The sequence below is a fragment of the Lycorma delicatula genome, chromosome 13, assembly GCF_047948215.1.
Source record: "Lycorma delicatula isolate Av1 chromosome 13, ASM4794821v1, whole genome shotgun sequence".
NCBI classification, from domain to species: domain Eukaryota; kingdom Metazoa; phylum Arthropoda; class Insecta; order Hemiptera; family Fulgoridae; genus Lycorma; species Lycorma delicatula.
This window is the reverse complement of record NC_134467.1, coordinates 50,266,606-50,289,970: the sequence shown is the minus strand read 5'-3', so window position 1 is coordinate 50,289,970 and position 23,365 is coordinate 50,266,606. Positions and strand designations below refer to the sequence as shown.

General features: G+C 32.0%; 1 protein-coding gene across 1 annotated transcript in view; it reads left to right on the top strand.

The window, feature by feature from the left end:
* Positions 1–23,365, top strand: part of LOC142333550 (uncharacterized) — a 144,535-nt gene that overhangs the window by 68,649 nt on the left and 52,521 nt on the right. The window contains exon 2 of the mRNA XM_075380830.1: positions 2,954–3,127. Coding sequence (XP_075236945.1) covers positions 2,954–3,127 — 174 coding nt within the window. The remainder of the gene's footprint in view (positions 1–2,953; positions 3,128–23,365) is intronic.

Sequence of the window (23,365 nt, the reverse complement as noted above, 5' to 3'; positions counted from 1 at the left end):
GAAATTGAACCCGAGACCGGCTTATCTATAAGCTTATGGATCTTCTGATGAAGAAGGTTAACCGCGACGTAATGTAAACTATATGTACGCTAGTAGTTCCGAATTAATTTGTCATTTATGAGATCATAAGGCGATAAAATGGAAAAAAATAATTAAATTTGGAAACTCCGAACAGAACATTTTATTTGGCGCAGTCGTTTGAAAGAAAAATCAAATTTATTAACTCGCACTAATTATATTATTGTAGAATATACAACACCGCATAAATATATATATTTTTTTAATAACGTAATGACACATTTAAAACTACGAACGTGTTGCGAATATATTTTAATGAATTTTTGAGATTCCTTTCTGTTCTACGCCAATTTTTTAATTTCAAGGTACTAATCGATCGTAGCATATCGTGCTAATCTCTTCTCGTTTACGGCTAGTGATTTCCATATGCGTTTTACATCAAACGTCATGTACGGTCTGCTCGGTTAATCCTAGTGTTGGTCTTTCTGTTGCACCGTTTCCCCATCTGTGTCCTCTTATTAGGATGTCCAACAAACTGTTACCCTTAGCGGCCAGAATCGTGGATCGCTGCTTCTTTAATAATAAGCTCTGTAAACACGGCACCTCACCGTATTTACAAAGGTGCACTTCATCGGTTATTTTCTCCTTCCAGGTAATCTTCAACAATAGCGCTATTGCTGACGCATCTGTTCTCCTGTTCACGCTTCACTGCCGTGTAGGAAATACTCTGTACGAATGTCTTCGTCGATCGGTTTCTCAATTTTTTGTTTATATTGTTTGAGGGGAATATCTTAATTTTCTTATCGAATGCTATTACTCGTTTGGAATATCCTCAGTTATCCGCTTTCTATATTCTGATTTTTTACATTTGACTCTCCCGTCGTATTAACACTTATTACTAAACTAGATGGACTTGATACGCGTCGGTTCACCGAGATTTTTTTTGTTTTTTAAACAAGTCCGTTTGCTGCCAAAAATTTGTCCCTCTTATATTTCTTTTAAGATCTTTCCGTTGTATTAGCCTTTTAATTTTCAAAGTTACCGTACTGTAAAAACCTCTGTTTTTCTTATTTTCCTCGGTTTGACTAACTACCGTAAAAATGCTATATTACACGCAAATAATTTCAGAAATTTCTTTCCCGTTCCAAAATTTATATTTTTTTTAGTAAAATTTCTTTTTTACACAAATTATCTACCCCCCTTAAAGCAGATCTACTGTAGTAAATCTGCGGCATCGGATACTTGTTATTCTTGAAAAAGGTTTTATATTCTTAAAAGTGAAATTTATAATAAAGTAAATTCGATAAGTTTATCGTAATACTTGTTTCGTTTTTTTTTTCTGTTTAATGTTCAGACTTATATATGTAAGCTAGGGTAAGTTCTGTTATCGATCAAGAAGCTATCTACTCTGAAGACATTTTTCGTGTTTCTCAATATTTTGAGATCTCTTGTCGTTATCATAATCGTTCTGTTTTCTCTAATCCAAGTTTCATCGGGTCGGCCCTTATACAAAATTTCTCCATTTTCTTCGATCCGTGAACCGTCTCTCTTCCATTACTCTTACCGCGTCACCTCTCTCGCGCACTTTCTCCATCACCGTATTCACGAGTTTCATTCTTTGTCTTCTATCTTTTTCCTCTGCATGCCGCATCGTGTTTGGTAATCTTTGGTCTATCGCATCAAAAAATATATATTTTTTTTTTACGTAACCGTCTCCGTTCGTACCTTTTTACGTTCAAATCTTCGTCAAAGTTTATTAAATAATTTTCGACGCTATGTAAGGATTTGTGTATTAAATTAAATTTACGATCGCGTTTTAGAAGTAGTCTCGACCCGTCGTGTCGGTATAGCGGCGAACCGGTCGTCGTAAATCAGCCGATTTCAAAGTTTAGAGTTCTAAGGTTCAAATCTTAGTAAAGGCGGTTACTTTTATACGGATTTGAGTACTAGATCGTGGATACCGTTGTTCTTTGCCGGTCGGGTTTCAATCGACCGCACATCTCAGGGACGGTCGACATGAGACCGTACAATACTACACTTCATTTACGTTCGTACATATCGTCCTCTGAAATAATACCTTATCGTGTTTCCGGAGGCTAAACAGAAAGTGGGGAGGAAGTAGACTCTCTGTTCATCTTGAGACGATTTATTCTTTTATTAAAAAATTTTGCTGTATCGTGAAAATATGTTTTTTCAATTTTTCAGCTCTTAGATATCGTTTTTTAAATAATATTTTGTACGATATTTTATGTAATAAATACTTAAATTAGATAGGTACATAATAATAATTTTTAAATAGACCGTGGTGTTTGTATCCGTGTAATCGATTCCACAAATAAAAAAATGAATCGCTCTAGCGTTTTCCCCTGGGTCGGGTCAGCGGAAGCCGTGATAAAATCTCGATCAGAGCGGCATCACAAAATACACGATTAATTGTAAGATAAAGAATCTCTCTTTAGTTTGCGCTAGATATTTTTATTTACGACAGACAACGATGCGTGCATATTATTTACGGTTAAAAAAGATGACGTTGATGTTATCGCGGATTTTCAAGTATTTATTTGCGCCACCGTTCGGCCAAGTCTTATGCGAGTATATGTTATCGTAAAATTTACATCGGCTGTAGTTTATATTTTCACGTGAAATGAAAAACCGACGTCGCGATCGGTTTTAAGCATCTATTCTGAAGTATTTCCCGTCCGTCACGTAAGTCAAATCGTTATAGATCTGAGACCAAGGAATTTTTAGATGAACGACTGCGATGCTGAACACGCCGCTAAGAATTTAACGGCGTGGTATATCACGCTTGCTGCAAAGTTAAGTTCGCGTGTAGCAAAGTCGTTTTACAATAATTAGTTAACCGTTTCTATTAATACGTCTGTGTTTTCAGACAAAACTTATTTAATATTTTCTTTTGTTTTTTCTTTGTTTCCAGGTTATTAGCCGCTTCGGAATGGAGATTTTACGGAATATTATTTACCGTTTTATTAATATCAACTCTTTACGAACTGTGGACAAAAGAAATTTGGCCGGAAATAAGGGCGCGTGAGCCACCCCTTATTCAGCAAAACATGGATGATATATCTAAAGACGATCCAAATTACGCAAGGTAAATTATAAAATATTAAATTATTTATTTTTTTCTTTTAAAATGCGTATTAAATACGTAGATATATTAACAATTTGTACAGAAAAATAAAATATAATTTCGTTTTCAACAAAAATTAAAAAAAATTCTATTTACGCATGATTAAAATGAAAAACGCGGTGCGCGCTCTAATTATAAAGGGATTGTATATGAAAGCGCGCCCAGCACCTTTTTTTTTGTTACGTATAAATAGAACGTTTTTTGTAATAGTAATTTTCTTGAAAACAAAATTATTTTTTACTTTTTTGTACAAATTGTTTTGTTTAGTTTTGCTTCTTTTTAAGAAAAACATGTTTTTACACGACTTCTCAAAAAAGAGTGTAAATCATTTAAGGTGTTTGTATGTATGCGTGTTTGTTCCACAGTAGAAGCTGAACGGCCGAACCGATTTAGATGTACGATCCCGCATCGGAATCTTACGTTACCGGGAGTATCATAGACTAAAACGGTTTTTAAAAAAAATGTACTATATACAAATATTATATAGAAAATTGTCCCCCGCACGCTTTTCTTTAATTATCCTATTATTAAAGAGCAATGTTTTTTAATCCTTAATATTTATCTTTTGCCGGCCTCCGTGGCACGAGCGGTAGCGTCGCGGACTTTCATCCGGAGGTCCCGGGTTCGAATCCGGGTCAGGCATGCCATTTTCACACGCGCTACAAGTCATTCATCTCATCCTCTGAAGAATGCCTAACGGTGGATCCGGAGGTTAAAAAAAAAATTATCTCTCGCTTAAATTTTTTTTAATTTCTATTTTTTAGTTACGACATTTTGCGTATGTAATCTTAATTAATTACGTAACATGATATAATTATTTCTGACAAATTACGTAATTAAATTTTTTATTTTATCCACGAACCGAGTTGTTTGAAATCAAATTTGAACAAATTACATTCTCTAAATTATAAAACGCCTTTGTAAATTGTTAATTTTACCATTTTTTACTTCCTTGTACGAAGTACAATTAAGAAAAAATTCGGTTTTCAGATTTCAACGCAAATAACCATTTTGACCGTTCGTTAATCCATTTTGATCGGTTTTGGCGTGATTTCTGTTCGTACGTACGTACGTATCTCGTATAACTCAAAAACGATTAGCCGTAGGATGTTGAAATTTTGGATTTAGGAATGTTGTTACATCTAGTTGTTCATCTCCCCTTTTTATTGCAATCGAGTGGACCAAAAGTGTCTAAAATCCAAAAAAAAAAATGGATTTTGGACTTTTCCTTAACTGCAGTAATAAGCCCTCAGCGGCAGATTTTCAACGATATGTCATAAGCGCTACTTACTTTCATCGATTCCAGAGTTATTTTAATTAATGAAATATTTGGATCTTAAACGAGCAAGGCACATCGGTTCCAATCAGACTTCTTTTTTTTTAAGTTTCTCTTTTTAATTTAAATATTGGTTCGTTAATAATTATTTAATTAACCTCTGATTGTAAAAAAAAATTACGATAAATAAGAATTCAGTCATAACAAGAAACAAAATTTTAAATAAAAAACAGAAGTTATTAATGATATAAAATTTTATATACTTTTCGTGTTAAAAAAACGTGTATATGTAATTTAATAGGCGTACAAGCAAAGCAGGTCATGTAACCCACCACCGGGTCGGTCTAGCGGTGAACTCGTCATCGCAAATCGGCCGATTTCGAAGTCGAGAGTTCCAAGGTTCAAATCCTAGTAAAGGCAACCGCCTTTTCCGTATAAAAGTAACTACTTTATACGGATTTGAATACTAGATCGCGGATACCGGTGTTCTTTTGCGGTCGGGTTTCAATTAACCGCACATCTCAGGAACGGTCGAACCGAGACTGTAGAAGACTACACTTCATTTACACTCATACATATCATCCTCTCAAGTAATATTTTACAGAGGCTAAACAGAAAAAGAAAGATATGCTGCTTTAAAGTATCTCTTATCAGGAGGTGGATGTGTGCCGTGTAACAAAAGGTGTCACATTGGGTAAGGAAAGACTGTAAGAATTTTCATTTTATTTGTGAATTATTTTGCATCTAAGGTAAGAGAAATTAAATAGCTTTAAAAGTCTGATTTTTTTTTGTACGCCTGTATTTTAGTCGATCATTTTTATTTACACGATCGGCGTGCATTTAACAAAATCTTTTCCGCGATAAAAATAAAAGAAAAGAATGGCGGACTTAACACAGAAAATGTTTTGCCGGAACGGTTTCTTGTTTTTGCATCGTTTATATATGTTGGATATTTCATAAGTTCATAAATATAAGTAAATACAATTTGTAGTAAGTTTGCAAATTTTTTAATACTTTTATTTATCGCATCGACAATTTAAATCGTTAGCGACTTATAAGTGTAATCTAACTGCGCCGGTAAATTTGTCGTCTTGAACAAAGATCCACTACTCGGGTCCACTACTCCTGAGGTGTGCGGTTAATTGAAACCCGACCTCAAAAGAACACCGGTATCCGCGATCTAATATTCAATTCCGAATAAAAGTAGTTACTTTTATACGGAAAAGGCAGTTGCCTTTACTAGGATTTGAACCTTGGAACTCTCGATTTCGAAATCGGCCGATTTGCGATGACGAGTTCACCGCTAGACCGACCCGGTGGTGGGTTACATGACCTGCTTTGCGTGTATTAGGATTTGAACTTGAGAACTTCTACTTCAAAATCGGCTTATTAACGAAGACGAATTTACCGCTAGACCAACCGGGCGGGTTATTTTTTCACTAAGAATTTCTGTTAGTCCTGAAGGAATGCTAGTTATGAGTTTTTTTACAATTCATGTTTCAAACTGTCGATATGGTTATGAATATTCATACAGTCATATTAGGGAATGCGCGCGCGCGCGCGTGTGTGTGTGTGTGGATATATTGTTGTATGTCTTTTATTAGTGTTCAGATGTTTATTTTTGTTGGTCGCTCTTATCTTATGTTTTCGTTATTTAAAATTATTATTATTATTATTATTATCACTACTACTACTACTACTGCTATATGTTATTCACTGATAATATTAAAAGGCGTATAGGATTATTATCATTTTTAAAATAATCTTTGATGTTTGATTTACAAATCATTTTTTGCGTTAGCTGTCACAGACTATATATTTGAACATTTAATTGTTCGTAATAATAGTAATTTTTGCGTATTGTTACTTTCTTCTCGGTTAAAATATTTCTTCTTTTTTCCTGTTTAGCCTCCGGTAATTACCTTTCAGATAATACTTCAGAGGATGATCTGTACGAGTGTAAATGAAGCGTAGTCTTGTACGGTCTCAGATCGACCGTTCCTGAGATGTGCGGTTAATTGAAACCCGACCGCCAAAGAAGACCGGTATCCGCGATCTAGTATTCAAATCCGTATAAATGTAATCGCCTGTACTAGGACTTGAACGCTGAAACTTTCGACTTCCAAATCGGCCGATTCGGGAAGACGCGTTCACCGCTAGACCGACCCGGTGGGTTCGGTTAAAATATTTTATCGAGTGAAACATCTCTTTCTTTCAGATTTTTCTCCGAATAATTCCTTCGGATTTTTACTTTCCCGGGAATAATTGTTGCGGTAACTGTAAGGGAAAGTAAGTCGATAGGTCAGAATTTTGGATATGGAGATGCTTTTTTTTCCAATTTTTCATTTTCATGATCTCGTCTAACAGTAAAACAGAAAAAGCTATGGAAAATTCCAGTATTATTTATCGTATGTTTGTATATATGTCGGTATCGTGCCGTAATATAAAACATTCTATTTACGCGGCATTACAAGGAAGGGGTATTTACCGTTACTTTTAAATTTTTAATTTTCGCTGAGGATCGTACGAACTTGAAATTCTGTATATCGGTAAAATCGTACGTCGTTTACGATATTGAAAAAAATTAAGTCCATCTGTTTTGGAAGCGGGGATGTAATTGACTTATCGTTTTAATGTGTTTGTCGTATATTTCCAAAATAGATCGATAAAAACATTTGAAACTTTAAAAAAATATTTGACGATTTAAGTTCTATTTTCTGTTAAGTTTGGCTCCGATTCGTCAAAGGGGTGCTGACCGTACAAAAAGAAATTAATTTTTTAAACATTTTTCTTAATATTTATAAACCGGTTTAATTACGAAACGCCGAATCAGTCCAAAGTATTTTTACGTATGACATCGTAGTCGTGTTAAATTATAGACCTCTGCAGACAAGAAGGTATTGTGCGGTACCCGATTTGATATTAGTTTTCTTCTAATATGTAATTAAACAAATTTTATATTAAAGCGTTTGGCTGAAGATATTAAATTTTATCTAAAGCTTCATAATAAATGCTGAAGGTCGTGTAGCTCATGATTACCTCTAACGAACAGTTAATTGCATTCTTTCGTAGTACGATCGCAAAAAGATCTTCGATTAGTTCAATTTTATCGTTCCTATTACATCAATATTTATATTTTGCACGTGTTTTGAAGTCAAGGCTGAAAGAAAAATTACATTAGATGAGCGTGTGTCTGTTTGAAAGTAATGTTGAGATAAAAATTATTAAGATTCTATTATCCTGTTAACAGTAAAATAATAATGAAAAATACGAGTCGATATAGCAACAAACTTATAATAATACACCTGTATGTGTTCTGTTTGAAAGAAAACAATATATATATTATTTTCCTTTACACACACACATACACACAACCAGGACATATTGTGAATAGAGTATGTGGACTCTTAAATAACTTTTCAGCTGTTAAACAAAGGGAAATGAAATTCGGTAAATTTTATTACCGCAAAGTAATGTGTTTTTTATTACGAGACCGCTGATCTCCAAGGCCCCTAACAGGTGCCTGTAGGCAGAGCGATTGAAAAAAGCCGACGACACAATCGTTTCCGATGTACAGGTTAAACGCGCAACTTACTTTAAAATATTTACAATTTTATTTAATTATAGTATTTTTTCGTTTATTTAATTCAGTTATTTAATCGGCGCGAGTGTGGCGATACTAGCGGCGACGGTCGGCACTAACTAAACTAATTTCACAACTTGCGTAGAACAAATTTCGCTTGTACGGTCTTCAAACCGTTGTAGTCACAGTAGGTACAGAGTCGACCGGACGATCAAGTTCAAGACCCGGTCACGCCGAGTTACTTTTTTAAACTTTACATATTATTAATTTATTTCATTTTACCGCTCGCATTCGAGCGGTAATTTACGGTATTTTTTTGGGTCGGGGGTACGATTTTGCTAAAGATTTTTGCAAATATTGTCGATTTGTAATCGCGCCTAAAAAAGGTAAGACGTTAATCGGGTGAAATCTGGAGATACCGAGGATGACCGCTCTACTGCCTCACACCCTCGCTTGGAAATTTAACGGCATCGATGCGCCCCATATATAGAAGTAATATTAGCGGGTTTGGTCAAAATAGGTCCGGTAATTCTGGAAATATAAGGTGATTTAGAGGCCGACACCGAACACACACACGCGTACGTATGAATATTAACATCGGAAAATTTCCGTCAGATTTTTTTGAATTCCTTAGGCGTCAAAACGTCGAGATCCGCTGGAAACTGCATACGCCCAAATCGGACCGATTACACTACTTTCCGTTCTACAGCGCTATTTAGACGGGAAAGTAAAATCGTAAACGGAAGGTGTAGCGTTGCGATACATCATTCGAAAACAAAAATTTTAATGTAAAAAGTTCAGGCTAACCGTAATTAAAATGACCTTCGTTTAATTTTGTTTCAGTTAAGTTTCAAAAGCGGTCTACAGTATAATACAAGTAGCGGTCTCGTACCAAAAAGTAGATTGTTTCGTGGTAAGAGCGTTTGCTAAATTTCATTTTGCCGTCTTAAACTGTTGAAAAATCATTTAACGGTTCGTATTCTTTCCTACCTATAGATAGATAGATAGATAAATAAATAAATAGAGAGAGAGACACACACGTGTGGCGTGAAGACTGTTGTGTATGTTAGCTGTGGCGACGAAGCATAACAGATATGCGTACAGTAAAATGTTAGCAACTTATCTCGAATTACGTTACATTTTATCGGATAATATTATAATTTATTATTTGTTTGTGCGTATACGTTTTGTAAAATGATAGTAATGTTTTTTAAAAACGTGTTAAGCGACAATTTTGATGTGTTATTCTATATATTGGCAAAATACATTTATTTTATGATTTTAAAGTTTTGTTTTGCTGTCGATATACGTGCAGTACCTTTAGCTTCTTTGTTTCCTGTTCAACTTCCTCTGTTTTATCGGTCTTTTTGTTCCCAGTTTATTTTTTTTTTCATCGCTTTTGTTTTGTTAAAAGATCGTTGAGGATGTAGTATTTGTTTATCTTTAATAATTTAAATTCAGTTCGTTCATATAAAAATGTGCACATATATATACATATATGTAATTTTTTTTACGGTCTTAATTGTTCAACGATATTTTGGGTGAAATATAAAATTATGCGATCGTATGAGAAAAAGTTACTCTAAACCGACGCGTGAAAAAACATTCGTTAAATTTTACGTATTTAAATCGAGTCATCAACATCCGTTTTTTAACGGTCGACAAAAACGATTATAAAATTACCTGATATTTTAAACGATTTAAAATAATCGTAATTATTTTTTAAATTACAAACACAAAATTTTGCCCTGTAATGTTTTCTAAATTTTAAACAGTTTGGTATCGGTGAACCGATTTCTATTTTATTTGTACCAAATTACTTGTTATTCAAAGGACCTTTCGATACGATAAGGTGTCGCAGTCTACAACATCTGATTTTAAAAAAAATAAGTTTTCGACGCTTGAAAATGTTGAAAACATTTAAGTGCGAAATTTTGTGTTTGTAATTTAAAAAATGATATCCACAGATTATTATTTCGATCGGTTTAAGAAGCGGTATCGTAATTTTACAGTTATTTTTGTCGGACTGAAATTTAAAAAAAGTACTATCCCAAAAGTATTTTTGCATCTACCGAACGAAGTGACGGGCGGATTTTAGTTTCTTTTTATTCTTTTCGGGTTGTCGATTAAGATTTTTGAGTCGGGGTAAGTGTAGCGGATAGGGTGACTTACCCCGCTTTTATAATAATTCCTCCCGATAATCCGTGTACATGCCTGCAAACAAAAATACGAAGATGGGACCGATCGCTGCCAAACGACGTATTCAATAAGTATATAACTTTTTTCTTTTTTTTACAGGTCTTTATTATTGATTATTTTATTTTATTTATTTGTTGTTTATCGTCGTCATAATTTTACAGTTTACATTTCTTTTCTCGGTGTCACGACGTAATTAATGACATTAAAGTCAACAAGGTGAATGTTGTTTATAATTGTAATTAAGTTAATTGAAAATAAAAACAACAAAATGTTCTCACTATCTACCAATCGCACCTCTCGTAAATAAGTAATAATGTAAACGGAATAAAATAAGTATTGTATAAGTTAATATTTTTTTTCTTTTACGATATTCGTTACAACTGAAGTTGTGCATTGGTTTTTCCACTTATTACAATCGATAACTTATTACACTTATAACTTATAACTATAATTATAATTATAATTTATTAACTTATTATCGATTGACTTATTACAATGGCGTAAAAAGATTAATGTGAAATAGATAATCATTTTTTTTTAATTGTAACGCTATGCCAAACAAATTCTACATAAAAGTTGAATAAATCATCGTTAGATGAGGAAAAAACAATAGCGTTATTGCTTACCGCTGTAAAATTCTTTTCATTTTGCTTCATTTACCGCCGTAAGTGACGTAGGTATGTAGTGTTTTAATCTGCACTTCTGTTGTTAAGTGGTTTTTTTTATTATAAGAAATAATAATAAGGTTATTGATTTTTATATATTCTTATTATATGTGATTATTGTTTTTCAATATATGATTTCATTAAACGTAAAAAAAGAAAATTGTTATTAATAACAACTATTTTGCAAATTAATCGGGACAAAAAAAAAACAGATTAATTTGATTTTCCGGTGTGAAAATCTTGACCGATTTTGAATTATAACAAGGAGCCGAATCATGTTGAAATGTACCGTAAAAAATTTGCACGAATGGAACGATCCTACGTAGTAAGTAATATTTCTACGTATTTGGTCGAATTCATGATACGTTGAACGGAATTAAGTTTCCGGTCCCGTTTCTCTATCGCACTGTTTTTTAGTTTATCGGACACGCTCGTGTCTCAAAGGTTTGTAATCCTGCACAAATAAATGAGCTTCGTCACTAAAAATACTTCTGGTCGTCAGCGGTCCACGATTTATATTTTTGGGCTCACGCTAAACGTTTTACTTCATTTTAGGCGTTAAAAATTGTTTTTTGTCGGTCTTGTTGTCGGCTTCCACAAGCTTACCGTACAATTGAACTGCTAACATCAAAATCGTTTGCCAATAAATCTCGTGTAAGGTCTGCACTTGTTTTCCTTGGATTAATTTTACTATTTCTTATTAGAATTTTATCAGTTCTTATAGTATTTTTTCGTTTGTACCCGCATTTTCCTCCCTTTTTCTTTGGAGATGATAGTCCCGATTCTTTGAATATTGTCAGAATTCTTGATACGCTTGATTTGCCTACACCGACTGCAGAAGCGATATCTGTCACCGTCGTAGAAGTGCGATCTTTGAGAAGATTAATTTTTGCACGCTACCTCAGAATAATATTCACATTTAAACGCGAAAGGAACACGTGTTGCACGTAGCGCAAATACTTACATCCACCTGGCGCACACAAAGGCTCACAACTGCACGTAAGGTGATTACTTCCACTTTAAAACCGGTTTACAGTGGTTTCTGAGGTAACTGGAAATCGCATAATTTAGACAAAAAAATAGCTTGTCCCGATTAATTTGCACAGTACGGTATAATAGTAGCAGTAGTGGCTCGCATATAGGCACTGTGGAACTGCACTACCCCCTATTTCCGCTTTATATTATCGATAACATTCAGTATAACGAGTCCTTTTTTCTTTAATTCTTTCTTTATACTTGTACGATGTATAATCCTTAAGCGTAATAACAGGAGCCGTCCCCCGGTTTATGAAAAAGATACAAAAATCTTTGTAAGGAACTGTGCATTTGACAGTTCTAGCAGCGTGATGTTTGGTTGTTATGTGCATGTGCACGTAGGATGCTGCACGCGAGGGAGAGAGCACTGCCACTCCCGCAATTCTGACTTTGGCGTGCTGGTGTAAGGTAGTTTTTTTATTCCGCGCGCGCGCGCGCGCGCGCGTGTGTGTGTGTGTGTGTGAACATTCCTTGTTCGTTCCTAGTTTAGCGGTGGAAAAAATAGGAAAGCGGTTTAGTTATTTTTCCAGTAGCGATCAGAAGATGGCGGACAACAAGGGCTCTTTGATCGCCAAATCTGCCCAAAAACACACCGGAAGGGCGAAAAAGAAGTTAATTAGTAAAAAGTAATTGCGTATTTGTTTTTGCGTACGTAGAAATTTAAATTAAGTACCGTTGAACTACGGTGTTTTTAAACGGACATTTCATTAAGTTATGTAATAATACTAAAAAATATTATCTGTATTGACATTTTGTTATTTATTTGGTACCGAATATGTGGACCGTATTCTTGTATGCGATAAAGGGTACAATTAGATTATATCCTGCTTCGAGCCATTCTATTCGATTCATTTTTTTTTTCGGTTCTTTTGTTTTATAGAAAACTTTAACCGTGGCCTTGAAAAGGCCCACAAAAATATTTTCTGGAGCAGGAACCCCGCAAGTATTAGCTTCGATCCGCCGCTGAATAGTGCAAAACAGTGCGGTGACATGTTTAGAGAGTTGTTACTTTTAACGCTCAAATTGTCATAATTAAACTCTTCTGCGTTTTTTAAATTCAAGTTTATAACTGCGATAATGATATAAATATTGATTTTTTCTTCTCGTTGTAGTAATAACCGTAGGATCGGTTTACAGCGGTCTTCGTGCTCCAGACGGTTCTATCTTGTGTTAATATCTTTGTTTTCATGGATGTTTTACACCCAATAACATTATTGTTTGTCCGATAAACCCTAGTCTTGGTCTTCCTGTTGCGTTGTTTCCTTCGACTACGGTCTTAATTTGTAACGAACTGTTATGCCGTAATAAATGTCATATCCATGCGTCTCACAGTTTCTTTAATAAGCTTCATAAACATGGCACTTCTTCGTCGGTTATTTTCTCCTTCCACATAATCTGTTACTATATATTTGTAGTCCTTCCATCTAGGTTTACTAAATTGAAATAAGATTTTTAGTGTTATATTTTTTTTTACTATTATAATCGTAATTCTATTTTTTTTAAATTCTACTGTATTTAATAAAATTAAGAATAATGATTATTAATTTACGAGTTATTCGTTTATAATTAATAAATTTATACTTTTTTTTTCGACGTATACGTTGTTTTCACAGACAGGAAATTTAAACTTAGTCGGGAATTTTTATAAAAAGTCGAGAAAAATTGCAAAAAATTCAGAGAATTGCATTTACAGATGTGGCTTTTCCATTAACAAATCTCTTATTGTAGAGAATTTGGACGGAGACGATAAATAAAGGAAAAATTGTCTATGCAATTGTGAGATTCTGGGGACAAGGAGAATTTTCATCGCCAAAAAAAAACGCTCGCTGCAGTGAGAAGCTCTAGAAGACGATATGAAGAATGTTTTGAAGAAAAAAGAAAATACTACTCTCAAGAAGAGCAGACTAGAGCCCTGAAAAGAAAATTGCAACCGAAAATTTAAAAAACTGGAAGAAGAAATAAAAAAGTTGAGAGCTACAATCTTGGCGGGACAAGAACAGATAGCCGCCATAATTTAACTTTTAGAAAAGAGAAAACCATTAGCAACCTAAAGATATTGAAGAAAACTTGCCCTGTGTTTTATACGTGCATAATAATACGTATGTAATGAGATCTTGTGTCATTATTTTTCGGTATACGTTAGAATAATAATGATAAAATATTTTTCGAGTAAATGTTAATAACATTTGTTTTCTGAACAAAATAAGGTGTTCTGTTTTAGTTTTCTTATCTGTATTATTATATTTTAGATTTCCTTCAAGTTGTGATCGTACATATATTCTTGTTTAAACTGAAATTTGTGCATCTTATTTTAATGCGAACCGAGTTATTAAATATTGTTTTTTATTTACTTTGCAAAGTAATTAGGCTAGTTCTTTTTAGCAATCTTACACGCGAGCTAATTATTTTTAAAAATCGCTTTACTTAGTTTACTTGCGGTTAGTTTTTATTATCTTCATTACTATTCGATTACCATCATGTTCAATTTTACGCAAGAAACTTATTAGAAATATTGTTTTGTTTTTTTTTAATTTGCAATATAATTCACTGAAACAGTTTATCACAAAAATAGCCTGATTTTGAATGCATATTGTAAGAAAATCGTGAAAAAATAAACTTGAAAAATGAGTTCAATAATAAATAACAAAAAAAGACGCGAGTTTGGCAGCTATGGAGATGGTGGAGGCTGCATAAAAATAAAATGTCTATATTTTGCAGAGTAAACGGTAATAACGTAACGTTATTAGAGTCAGGAAAGTTTTACTAAATTGATCACAAAACGTCCAGAAAAATGAATTGTAAATTAAGTGGGAACTGCGGTATATCATTTAGTTTGATAAATATTTAATAACTATTAAATAAAGCAGAAAAAACTAGCCAGTAGTTACGTCAAATTTTGTGTGGTCTCACAGTGACCGGTGTCGAAAAAAAGCCAGTAAAGTAATGTAATTCTGGTTACAATAGGGTGCAAAGGGTTACAAATTCTAGTTACTCGACAAATTACTAATTACTAGGAATTGAGTGCAACATTAAAGTATGTAAATTTTATACAAATAAATAATTAACAAAAAAGTAGATCACACGGGTAAAATTTTGACATACGGGAGTCGTAAGTGATTTATCTACTTATCTCCTTGAGCAATTATAATCAAAATCGAATGAAATCAATGTTATTAAAGAGTCAGCATACAAAATTTCATAAAAATCAGTTAATCCAGTGTGAAGATGTCAAGAAAAATATGTAACTGTCAAAAAAAAAGTAAAAAATTACACTTGTTATCCCCTATCCCTGAAAGAAGTTACCCGAAAACATAAAAAGAGAGTTGTATTACTCTAATGGAGTCGCACAATTAGTATAAGAACATTACTCCATAAATGACAAAAAAAAGGATTTTTTCCCGTTATACAGGTTTGAAAGAACATCAGGAATACTTTAGATACTTAAAGTCTATTAAATTATGTGAAAAGCTTATCTACAGTTTGAGTAAAATTTTTGGATAAAGGACTCATAAAGTCCATAACTCACTCTCTCCGCTACACCTACCCCGACTCAAAAATTTTAAATGGCAATGGTATTTAATTACAGTAATTGATAACCCGAAAAAAAAATTAAATTTTGGTGAAAAGAAAATTACAATCTGCCCACCCCTTTGTTCAGTAGATGTGGTAACCGTTTGTGGTAATACATTTTTTTAAATTTCATTCCAATAAAAATAACTATAACATTATCTGATATTACTTCTTAAACCGTTTGAAATAATCATAATTTGTGAATGAAAACTGAAAATTATTTTACAAATTACTAACACAAAATTTCGGCCTTAAATGTTTTCTAAATTTTCAAAAGTTAAAGACTTTTTTTTAAAATGAGACAATGTAGCTTGTGACACCTCATTGAAAGGCCCTTTTAATGATAAGTAATTTGGTACAGATAAAATAAAAATTGGTTCACCTATAGTGAAGTTACGATTAAAAATGTGGTTTGTTAGGTTATGTTGGGATACAGTGTCACTGACCCAAAGCATTAGGTCTGAAATGGATTGACGGTGATAACATAATCCGTCCAGTATTTATCGATGGGAATTAGACAGGTGAAATAAATTGCAGTTGCTGGATGAAGTTATTCTCCCGCTAATAGTCCATGCCTTAGAAAATCAGTTAGATGACAATGGAAACTTGTTACTTAATGAAGATACGCTTCACTTTCAGCAAGATAGAGCACCTGCTCGCTGTTCACATCCAGTTCAACAACGGTTGGTCCGAATGTTTCATTGATATTGGATTGGTGGACAAGATCTGCTGATCATACCCACTGGACATTTTTTGTGGAGTCATTTAAATTCAATAATGTATAAAGAAATTCGTGCTGACATACAAGAGTTGAAAAATAAAATTGTAAGAGCATGTTGGGTTGTAACTAAAGAAACTGTAATAAAAGTAAGATGTGAATTTCAACAAAGACTTTATTAATGTTTACAGGCAAATGGGAAGAATCATTTTGATCAAATGATTTAAAAATTGATATTTTTATTTTATTGAGGTAAAAAAAATTTTTTTCATTTATTATTTCTTAAGGACTGTTATTGTTTAAAAAAATTTCATAAGAAAATTAACTAATGAATGATTTAAGCTTTATTTTTTGATTAAGAATTATTCATTTATGATTTAAGTTTTTATTTAATCATTAAGTTTCTCCGGTAATAAATTTGTATATGTTACCAGCAAAGTTAAAGGTACCTTATTATTGGTTTTTCGTATATTTAACTGATGTTACAATGTTAGATTTATTATGTTTTTTCAATGCTGGAGAAACCTAAAACCCTTGTTTTTAACAAGAACGGACGATTTCAGACCTAATGCTTTGGGTTAGTAACACTGTATCATTACTTCAATACCAGTGAACCAATTTTTATTTTATTTTATTTGTACCAAATTACTTGTCATTCAAAGGGCCTTCCAATGAGGTGTCACAAGCTCATATAAAAAAAATAAGTTTTCAACCCTAGAAAATATTTAAGTGAAAAATTTTTTGTTGGTAATTTAAAAAATAATCTTCAAAATTTAATCCGCAGATTATGATTATTACAAATGATTTAAGAAGAAATATCACGTACTTTTATAGTTATTTTTGTTGGACTGAAATTTAAAAAAATTTACTACCCCAAATGGTTTTTCGCACCTACCGAGCGAAGGTGTGGGCTGATTTTAATTTTCTTTTCACCAAAATTAATCATTTTTTTCGTGTTGCAAATTAATGTTATTAAATGTTACCATTGCCATCATTTAAGATTTTTGAATCGGGCTAGGTGTAGCGGTGGAAAATAATTTTAAAAAGGTTCTCCCCCAAGAATGGTATACATGGCTGCAAACAGAAATACAATGGAACTGATAGCTGTTGAATAAAAATTGCGGTAACTTCAAATGATCACCGGTATATTTATTTATTTATATAGCCTATGACATGGTAATGTAAGTATTCCATTGCAGGGTCATACATCTAAATCAGTTCACCTGTTGAGCTGCTATGTTAGAACTAAAAAAAATATGTTCCGGTGGTTATTTAACTCATAAATTTAATGGAAGTGATGAAAAGTGAAAAATACATGAAAATATGTGAGCGAAGGTTAATCTGTAATACAGAATAAAAATATTTGCCGTTATGATTTTGCATCATGTTATACATTGTAGAAACTGACAATGTACTTTAAGAAAACAAAATTCAAAAGCTCTGGTAACCAGAGAACAACTGATCTCTTATCCTTATTTCAAATTTGTGTGCAATACTGAAAATAAACTCCAAATACGTAACAAAGATAATTAGTTCTTTAATTATGTTTCCTTTATAGATAAATATGTAAAAAAAGGCTTGCAAAGGATCACATAATTTTTTACTTTGTCCTTAGCAGATTTTTATTTCAAATGTGTCATAGTGTTTTTAAATTATATGACTTAATTATGCGATATTTAGAGTATAATTATGATAGATATAAATTCAGGAAAAAAATTTAGATTCGATTGACCTCCTCCTTTTACATTTTTAGCTTCCAGACCCACCAAGGTACTTTAGCGGATGAATGAGAATGATATGTATGAATGTAAATGAAGTGTGGTCTTGCACAGTCTCAGGTCAACCGTTCCTGAGATTTGTGGTTAATTGAAACCCAACCACCAAAGAACACCGGTATACACAATCTAGTATTCAAATTCAAAGTAACTACTGCCTTTACTGCGATTTGAACCTTATAACTCTCGACTTCAAAATCAGCTGATTTGGAATGATGAGTTCAGCACTAGACCAACCCAGTGGGTTATCGGTCAGTATCTAAATGTCTAGATTTGTCTTTTTCTCAAGTTTTAGAAAATCTTTTATAGCTTAAAGGAGCATTAAGTTTTTGCTTGTAGCAATAAATTTTACTTTCATTTTCCTCCGATGTATTATTGAATTTTCTATAAACATATTGAATTTGTTTAGTTGTGGCTCTATATTTTAAATGATTTTAGGTTTTTTCTTGCAGTGTAAGAAAAATATTTTCCTCAGTCTATCTTATTGTAAAAATACTTGGTTGCTCCATTTATATTGCAATGGTTACAGTCGCCAGTAAGCACAACGGCATACATCCATTATTAAATACAAAAAGATACAGCTGAAAAGAAAGAAGACACCATTATTGTTCAGTCATTAATGATGCTGATAAAAGTACGGGTGGCAGCTGATTCCCATGACAGTGGTATTGAAAATTAAAGAATTTGAGTGCGTGGAAAAAATGTTAGCGGGCATTGTTTACAAATGCTGTCAATTCTATTGTAATAAAATCATGGAAAATATATACTTGTAAATAATTGTAAAAAATCAGTCAAACTGATTTTATGTTTTCTCTTGTATTTTCACTGATGAAGAGTGAAGAAATAAAAATACTGTGACACATTGCTGATAATACATAAAAAAGTAAATAATTTTCCTCACCGCTAATGGCAACCAAGGGTCGTCCGTCAAAAAACAGTTTTCCAGAAGATGTTCATTCAGTTCAAATAGGGCATATTATTTCAGAGCATGTGAAAAAACTAGACAAAATTGTAAGCTAGGCAAAAAACATACATTTTTTTTTGTGTATAAATTTTAAAGTGCACCTACATATGTTTTCAAACATTTCATTTACAGCCAAGAAAATAAATAACTTTTTATATAAAAAACAAATCAAATTAAATTAGTTTGTTTGTAACTATATTACTTTCATTTTAATAAATTATTCATATATCTTCTTACTATATTCTTCAGAAAATGACATTTTTTGGATTCTTTTTGCCAAAGGTGCGTAAGTGAATCATTTTATTTCTGAGCAATAATTAATTTTTTTTGTTGATATGAAAATATTTCTAGCTTTATTTACTTAATAATGGTGATTAAATAAAGGATTTATTTAGAAAAAAATTCAATATGTTTATGTGCGGCAGTTATTGGGTAAAGTTTGATCAACATCTATAGTGACACCATATGTTGCAGGACATGTACGTTTCTTTTTCCTGTTTAGTGTCCGGTAATTATTGTTCAGATAATACTTAAGAGGATGATATGTATGAGTGTAGTCTTGCACAGTCTCAGTTTGACCATTCCTGAGATGTGTGGTTAATTGAAACCCAACCACCAAAGAACACCGGTATCCATGATCTAGTATTGAAATCCGTGTAAAAATAACCGACTGGAACTCTCGACTTCCAAATCAGCTGATTTGGGAAGACACGTTCCATCACTTGACTAACGAGGTGGGTAAGACATGTACCTGCAGATATAATATATATATGTGTTACGAAGGTTGTGATTTTATATATTATTATTATTATGCTTTTACGGCCAACATGGGACCACTTAAGTCAATTTTAGTTAAATCTTTTCTGAGAAAAGCATGTTATTTTGTAATTTTTACAGTTTTATTCTGTAGGTCGGTCAGGGAAATTTCCATTTATTTCATATATTCTCTAATTTCTTTAATCCATCCTACTTCTAGCTTTTGGAACCAGAGCTTTTCAACGATATTTCTTGACAGTCTTGTTTCCGGTGTCCTTATGAGATGACCAAAGGAAGAGATTCTTTTTTTCCGCATAGTATCAGTAACGGGCTCTATTTCTTGATACACCACCTCATTTGGCACAATCCACCATCGGCTTTCTTTTGGTGTTTTTTATCGATACACGTTCTGACAATTCTCCTCTCTATTTTCAGAATTTTATCGATTCGGTTATTCTGAGTGATTTTGAAAAGGGTCTCACTTCCGTAGGTGACTTCTGGTTGAACTACAGTTTTATAATGTTTAAGTTTTGTTTTAGTTGAAAGGCATTTTTTGTTTTTTGTATATAACAAAAAATTTTATATACGTATATTGTTTGAATAAAAAGTAGATAGAAATATGTAATGAATTACTGCCAGTTTTTTTATTACTATTATATAGATATTTTTGTGATACGTTTCTACTTATGTAAAAGCGTATAAATACGTCATATATTATATACTATTTTTCTGCTGTAATTCTGTAATTAATGAACACATTCTACATCTTCAACAATTTATTTTCCTTACATTTCACAAATAAATGTATTATTTAGCTTCATAATCGATAATATTTCATTAAAATTAATGTTGCTGGCAAAATCATTGATAATTTAAAATCGTTCACAATTTAATATGTAATTTAACTTTGTTTTTATGTTTTTCTTAATGTTCATTTATGTAGAAGCTAACTCTGAAACGCTGTACAAGATGCTAATGCAACTCCATCTTATGAAGTTGTACTTTCTATTAAACACATTCTTTAAAATCATTGCTATTCTAGTATTAATTTCATTTTATCTTTTGAATTATTATTATTTTTATAATACCAAGGTCCCTACATATCTTTTTTTGTGCTGGTTTCCCCTTACATTTAGGTTTGATTTGGTAATTACATATATATATATATATATATATTTTTTATTTTTTTTTTGTCTCTAAGAATAAGAAAGAATTCATTAGATATTGACTTTATTGTTCTTTTATAAATCTGATATAATTTTTATATATATAAACATGTGGAGGAATATTTATTACATATGACTGTAGTGATGTGTTTATTTACAGTAAAAAGCTTTTACAACATACACCAAAGTAATTATGTGACCCTTATTTTTTTATTATAAATTGTTATTCTTGTTTAACTCAACATTTAAAAATTTTTTGTGGTTTTTAAAAAATAAAATTTTTTAATATTTAAATTATCTATCGGAGTGTGAATTAGATTTTTGTGCCTTTTTTCATATATTTATTTATATTCTATTTCTAAATCATGAGTTTTGTGGATGTTTGTAAACGATTTGTGGTGGTTTATAATAATAATTTTGTAAATTATTTTAAAAATTTTCCTCTGTCGCATTTTCTGTGTGTATTTTTTTTTTTTTTTATATATATTTTTATGTTGTTTCCTAAGTGTTATTTTAAGGTTGATTACGGTTTTTGTACATAACATAATAAATAATTAAAATTAATTATTATTATTATTATTATTCTTTTTAATTTATACTAATAGATTTTCTTCTTTTTTTTGTATTATTTTCTCTTTTCCTATTAATGTTGATTTTATTAGGTTGGTTTTATTTTTGTTTTTTTATACATCTTCTTTGTTATAATTTTAAAATGTTTATAGATACATTGTGGTTTCATCTTAATTGGAAATTTATTTATTTTTATTTATTAATTATCTTTTTTTTATTCATCAAAGCTGCAATTCGGTAAATTTTTATTTTATAAATTGTACGCTTTAGTATTCCAGACCATTAATATTACAGTTACAGTGATTTTTGATTGCAGAAAAAAAATTTTAGTTTTCTGTAAAAATTTATGAAAGTAATATCTTTGCTAGTAGCTTATTTTTATCGTTAATTTTTCTATGCGTCGTAACCGTAATAATTGCAAACTTTAAATAGCACGTAATGATTTGAAGATTGTTAACCGGGATTGTTTTTTTTACATCAGGAAGAATGGAAGGATTTTAAAGACACTCATATATGTGATTTTTTACTTTTGTACTCATTTATATATTTTTATATACAGTTTATTTTACTAAAAAATAAATTTGTTGTCTGGTTAATGGGTGTTCCTTTCATGTACATTATTTACTAGGAGATTGACTCCATACAATACAACCATCACGAAGGTTATTTGTTTTAATTTAACGTTATATTGTTTTGTGTACTACATTTTCAAAATGTTTTATGTTTCGTTATAGCTGTTCGTAAAATTTTTATTACTTAATGTTTCCTTTGTTTGAATTAGTGTGGTATTTCTTGTTTAATATATATTTGGTATCTCTTGTTTTTGTTGTTGTTTTCTTAGGCAATAGTAACCCCTTTGGTGTTAATTTCAGTATATATTATCTTAAACGTAATTCTTGGAACTGTTACTGTAGTAGTAGTAGTAGTAGTAGTATAAAGGTTGTAGATTATTTGCAAGACTTGATTCCTTGCCTATTATATTCCTTATTTACCAAAAATAAATGAAAATGCCATAAAAGAATCTCTCCCTTTTTTTTATTATTAGAATGTTTGGTAATGGTTATGTCGAACTGGTTCTGAGATTAAGAAGGAGGGATGCTTAGCTGATCCCGGTCTAGTAGGAGGATTGCTCTAAGTAAGGCGATAAGACAATATGCCTCAGAGTGAAATAATACAAAAGTGGTCCTGGCGCAGGAAAAAATGTGGGCTCCAGAGGAATTTTTTAGCGAGTTAGAATCCCACATATTATTGCACTTAGTGTATTTAGAAGTTTTCCCTTCTTCGTAATAATTACTATTCCACTGTCCACTGAACTCCTTCTGGATCTGTATTTCTACTTTTTATTTGGATGTTGGATGTTTTCGGATTGAGATCTCTCTCAGGTTTGGCATTTTTTATTTGCTACAAAATTCATCATCATAAAGCAGAACTGTTTAAGCCTGTTGCTGCTTTGAGAATAAACACTATGAACTATACTAGGAAGATGTTGCTTCTAAAATACCGATGTAAGATAGGGAAAACAAGTAATACATCGTGTAGGAACGCTTTGTGATTTTGTTGTTTTCATTAATAAGATACTTTTTACTAACGTGAAGGAATCTTGTATTGCTTATTTCGGGTGTGTAGACACCTCGAGAGAAGAAATAAACATCAGTTACCAGCCTGTTGTCAGGTCAGTTTTTGAGAATATTGCTCTGTCATTTGTGATTATGTACCATCGAGTACATAGTACCCATCTGATATCTTTTGGAATCTAATTATAATCATTTGGGCACTGCTTTCTTTGTGACTAGGAGAAATATAGATAGTTACTTTTGTTTATAATTTGATGTATGTACTCATGTACTTGAATATATTTAATAAGGACATAAGAAGTCCATATTTTAATAATAGAAGGCATTAAAATGTTCCCATACTGTCAG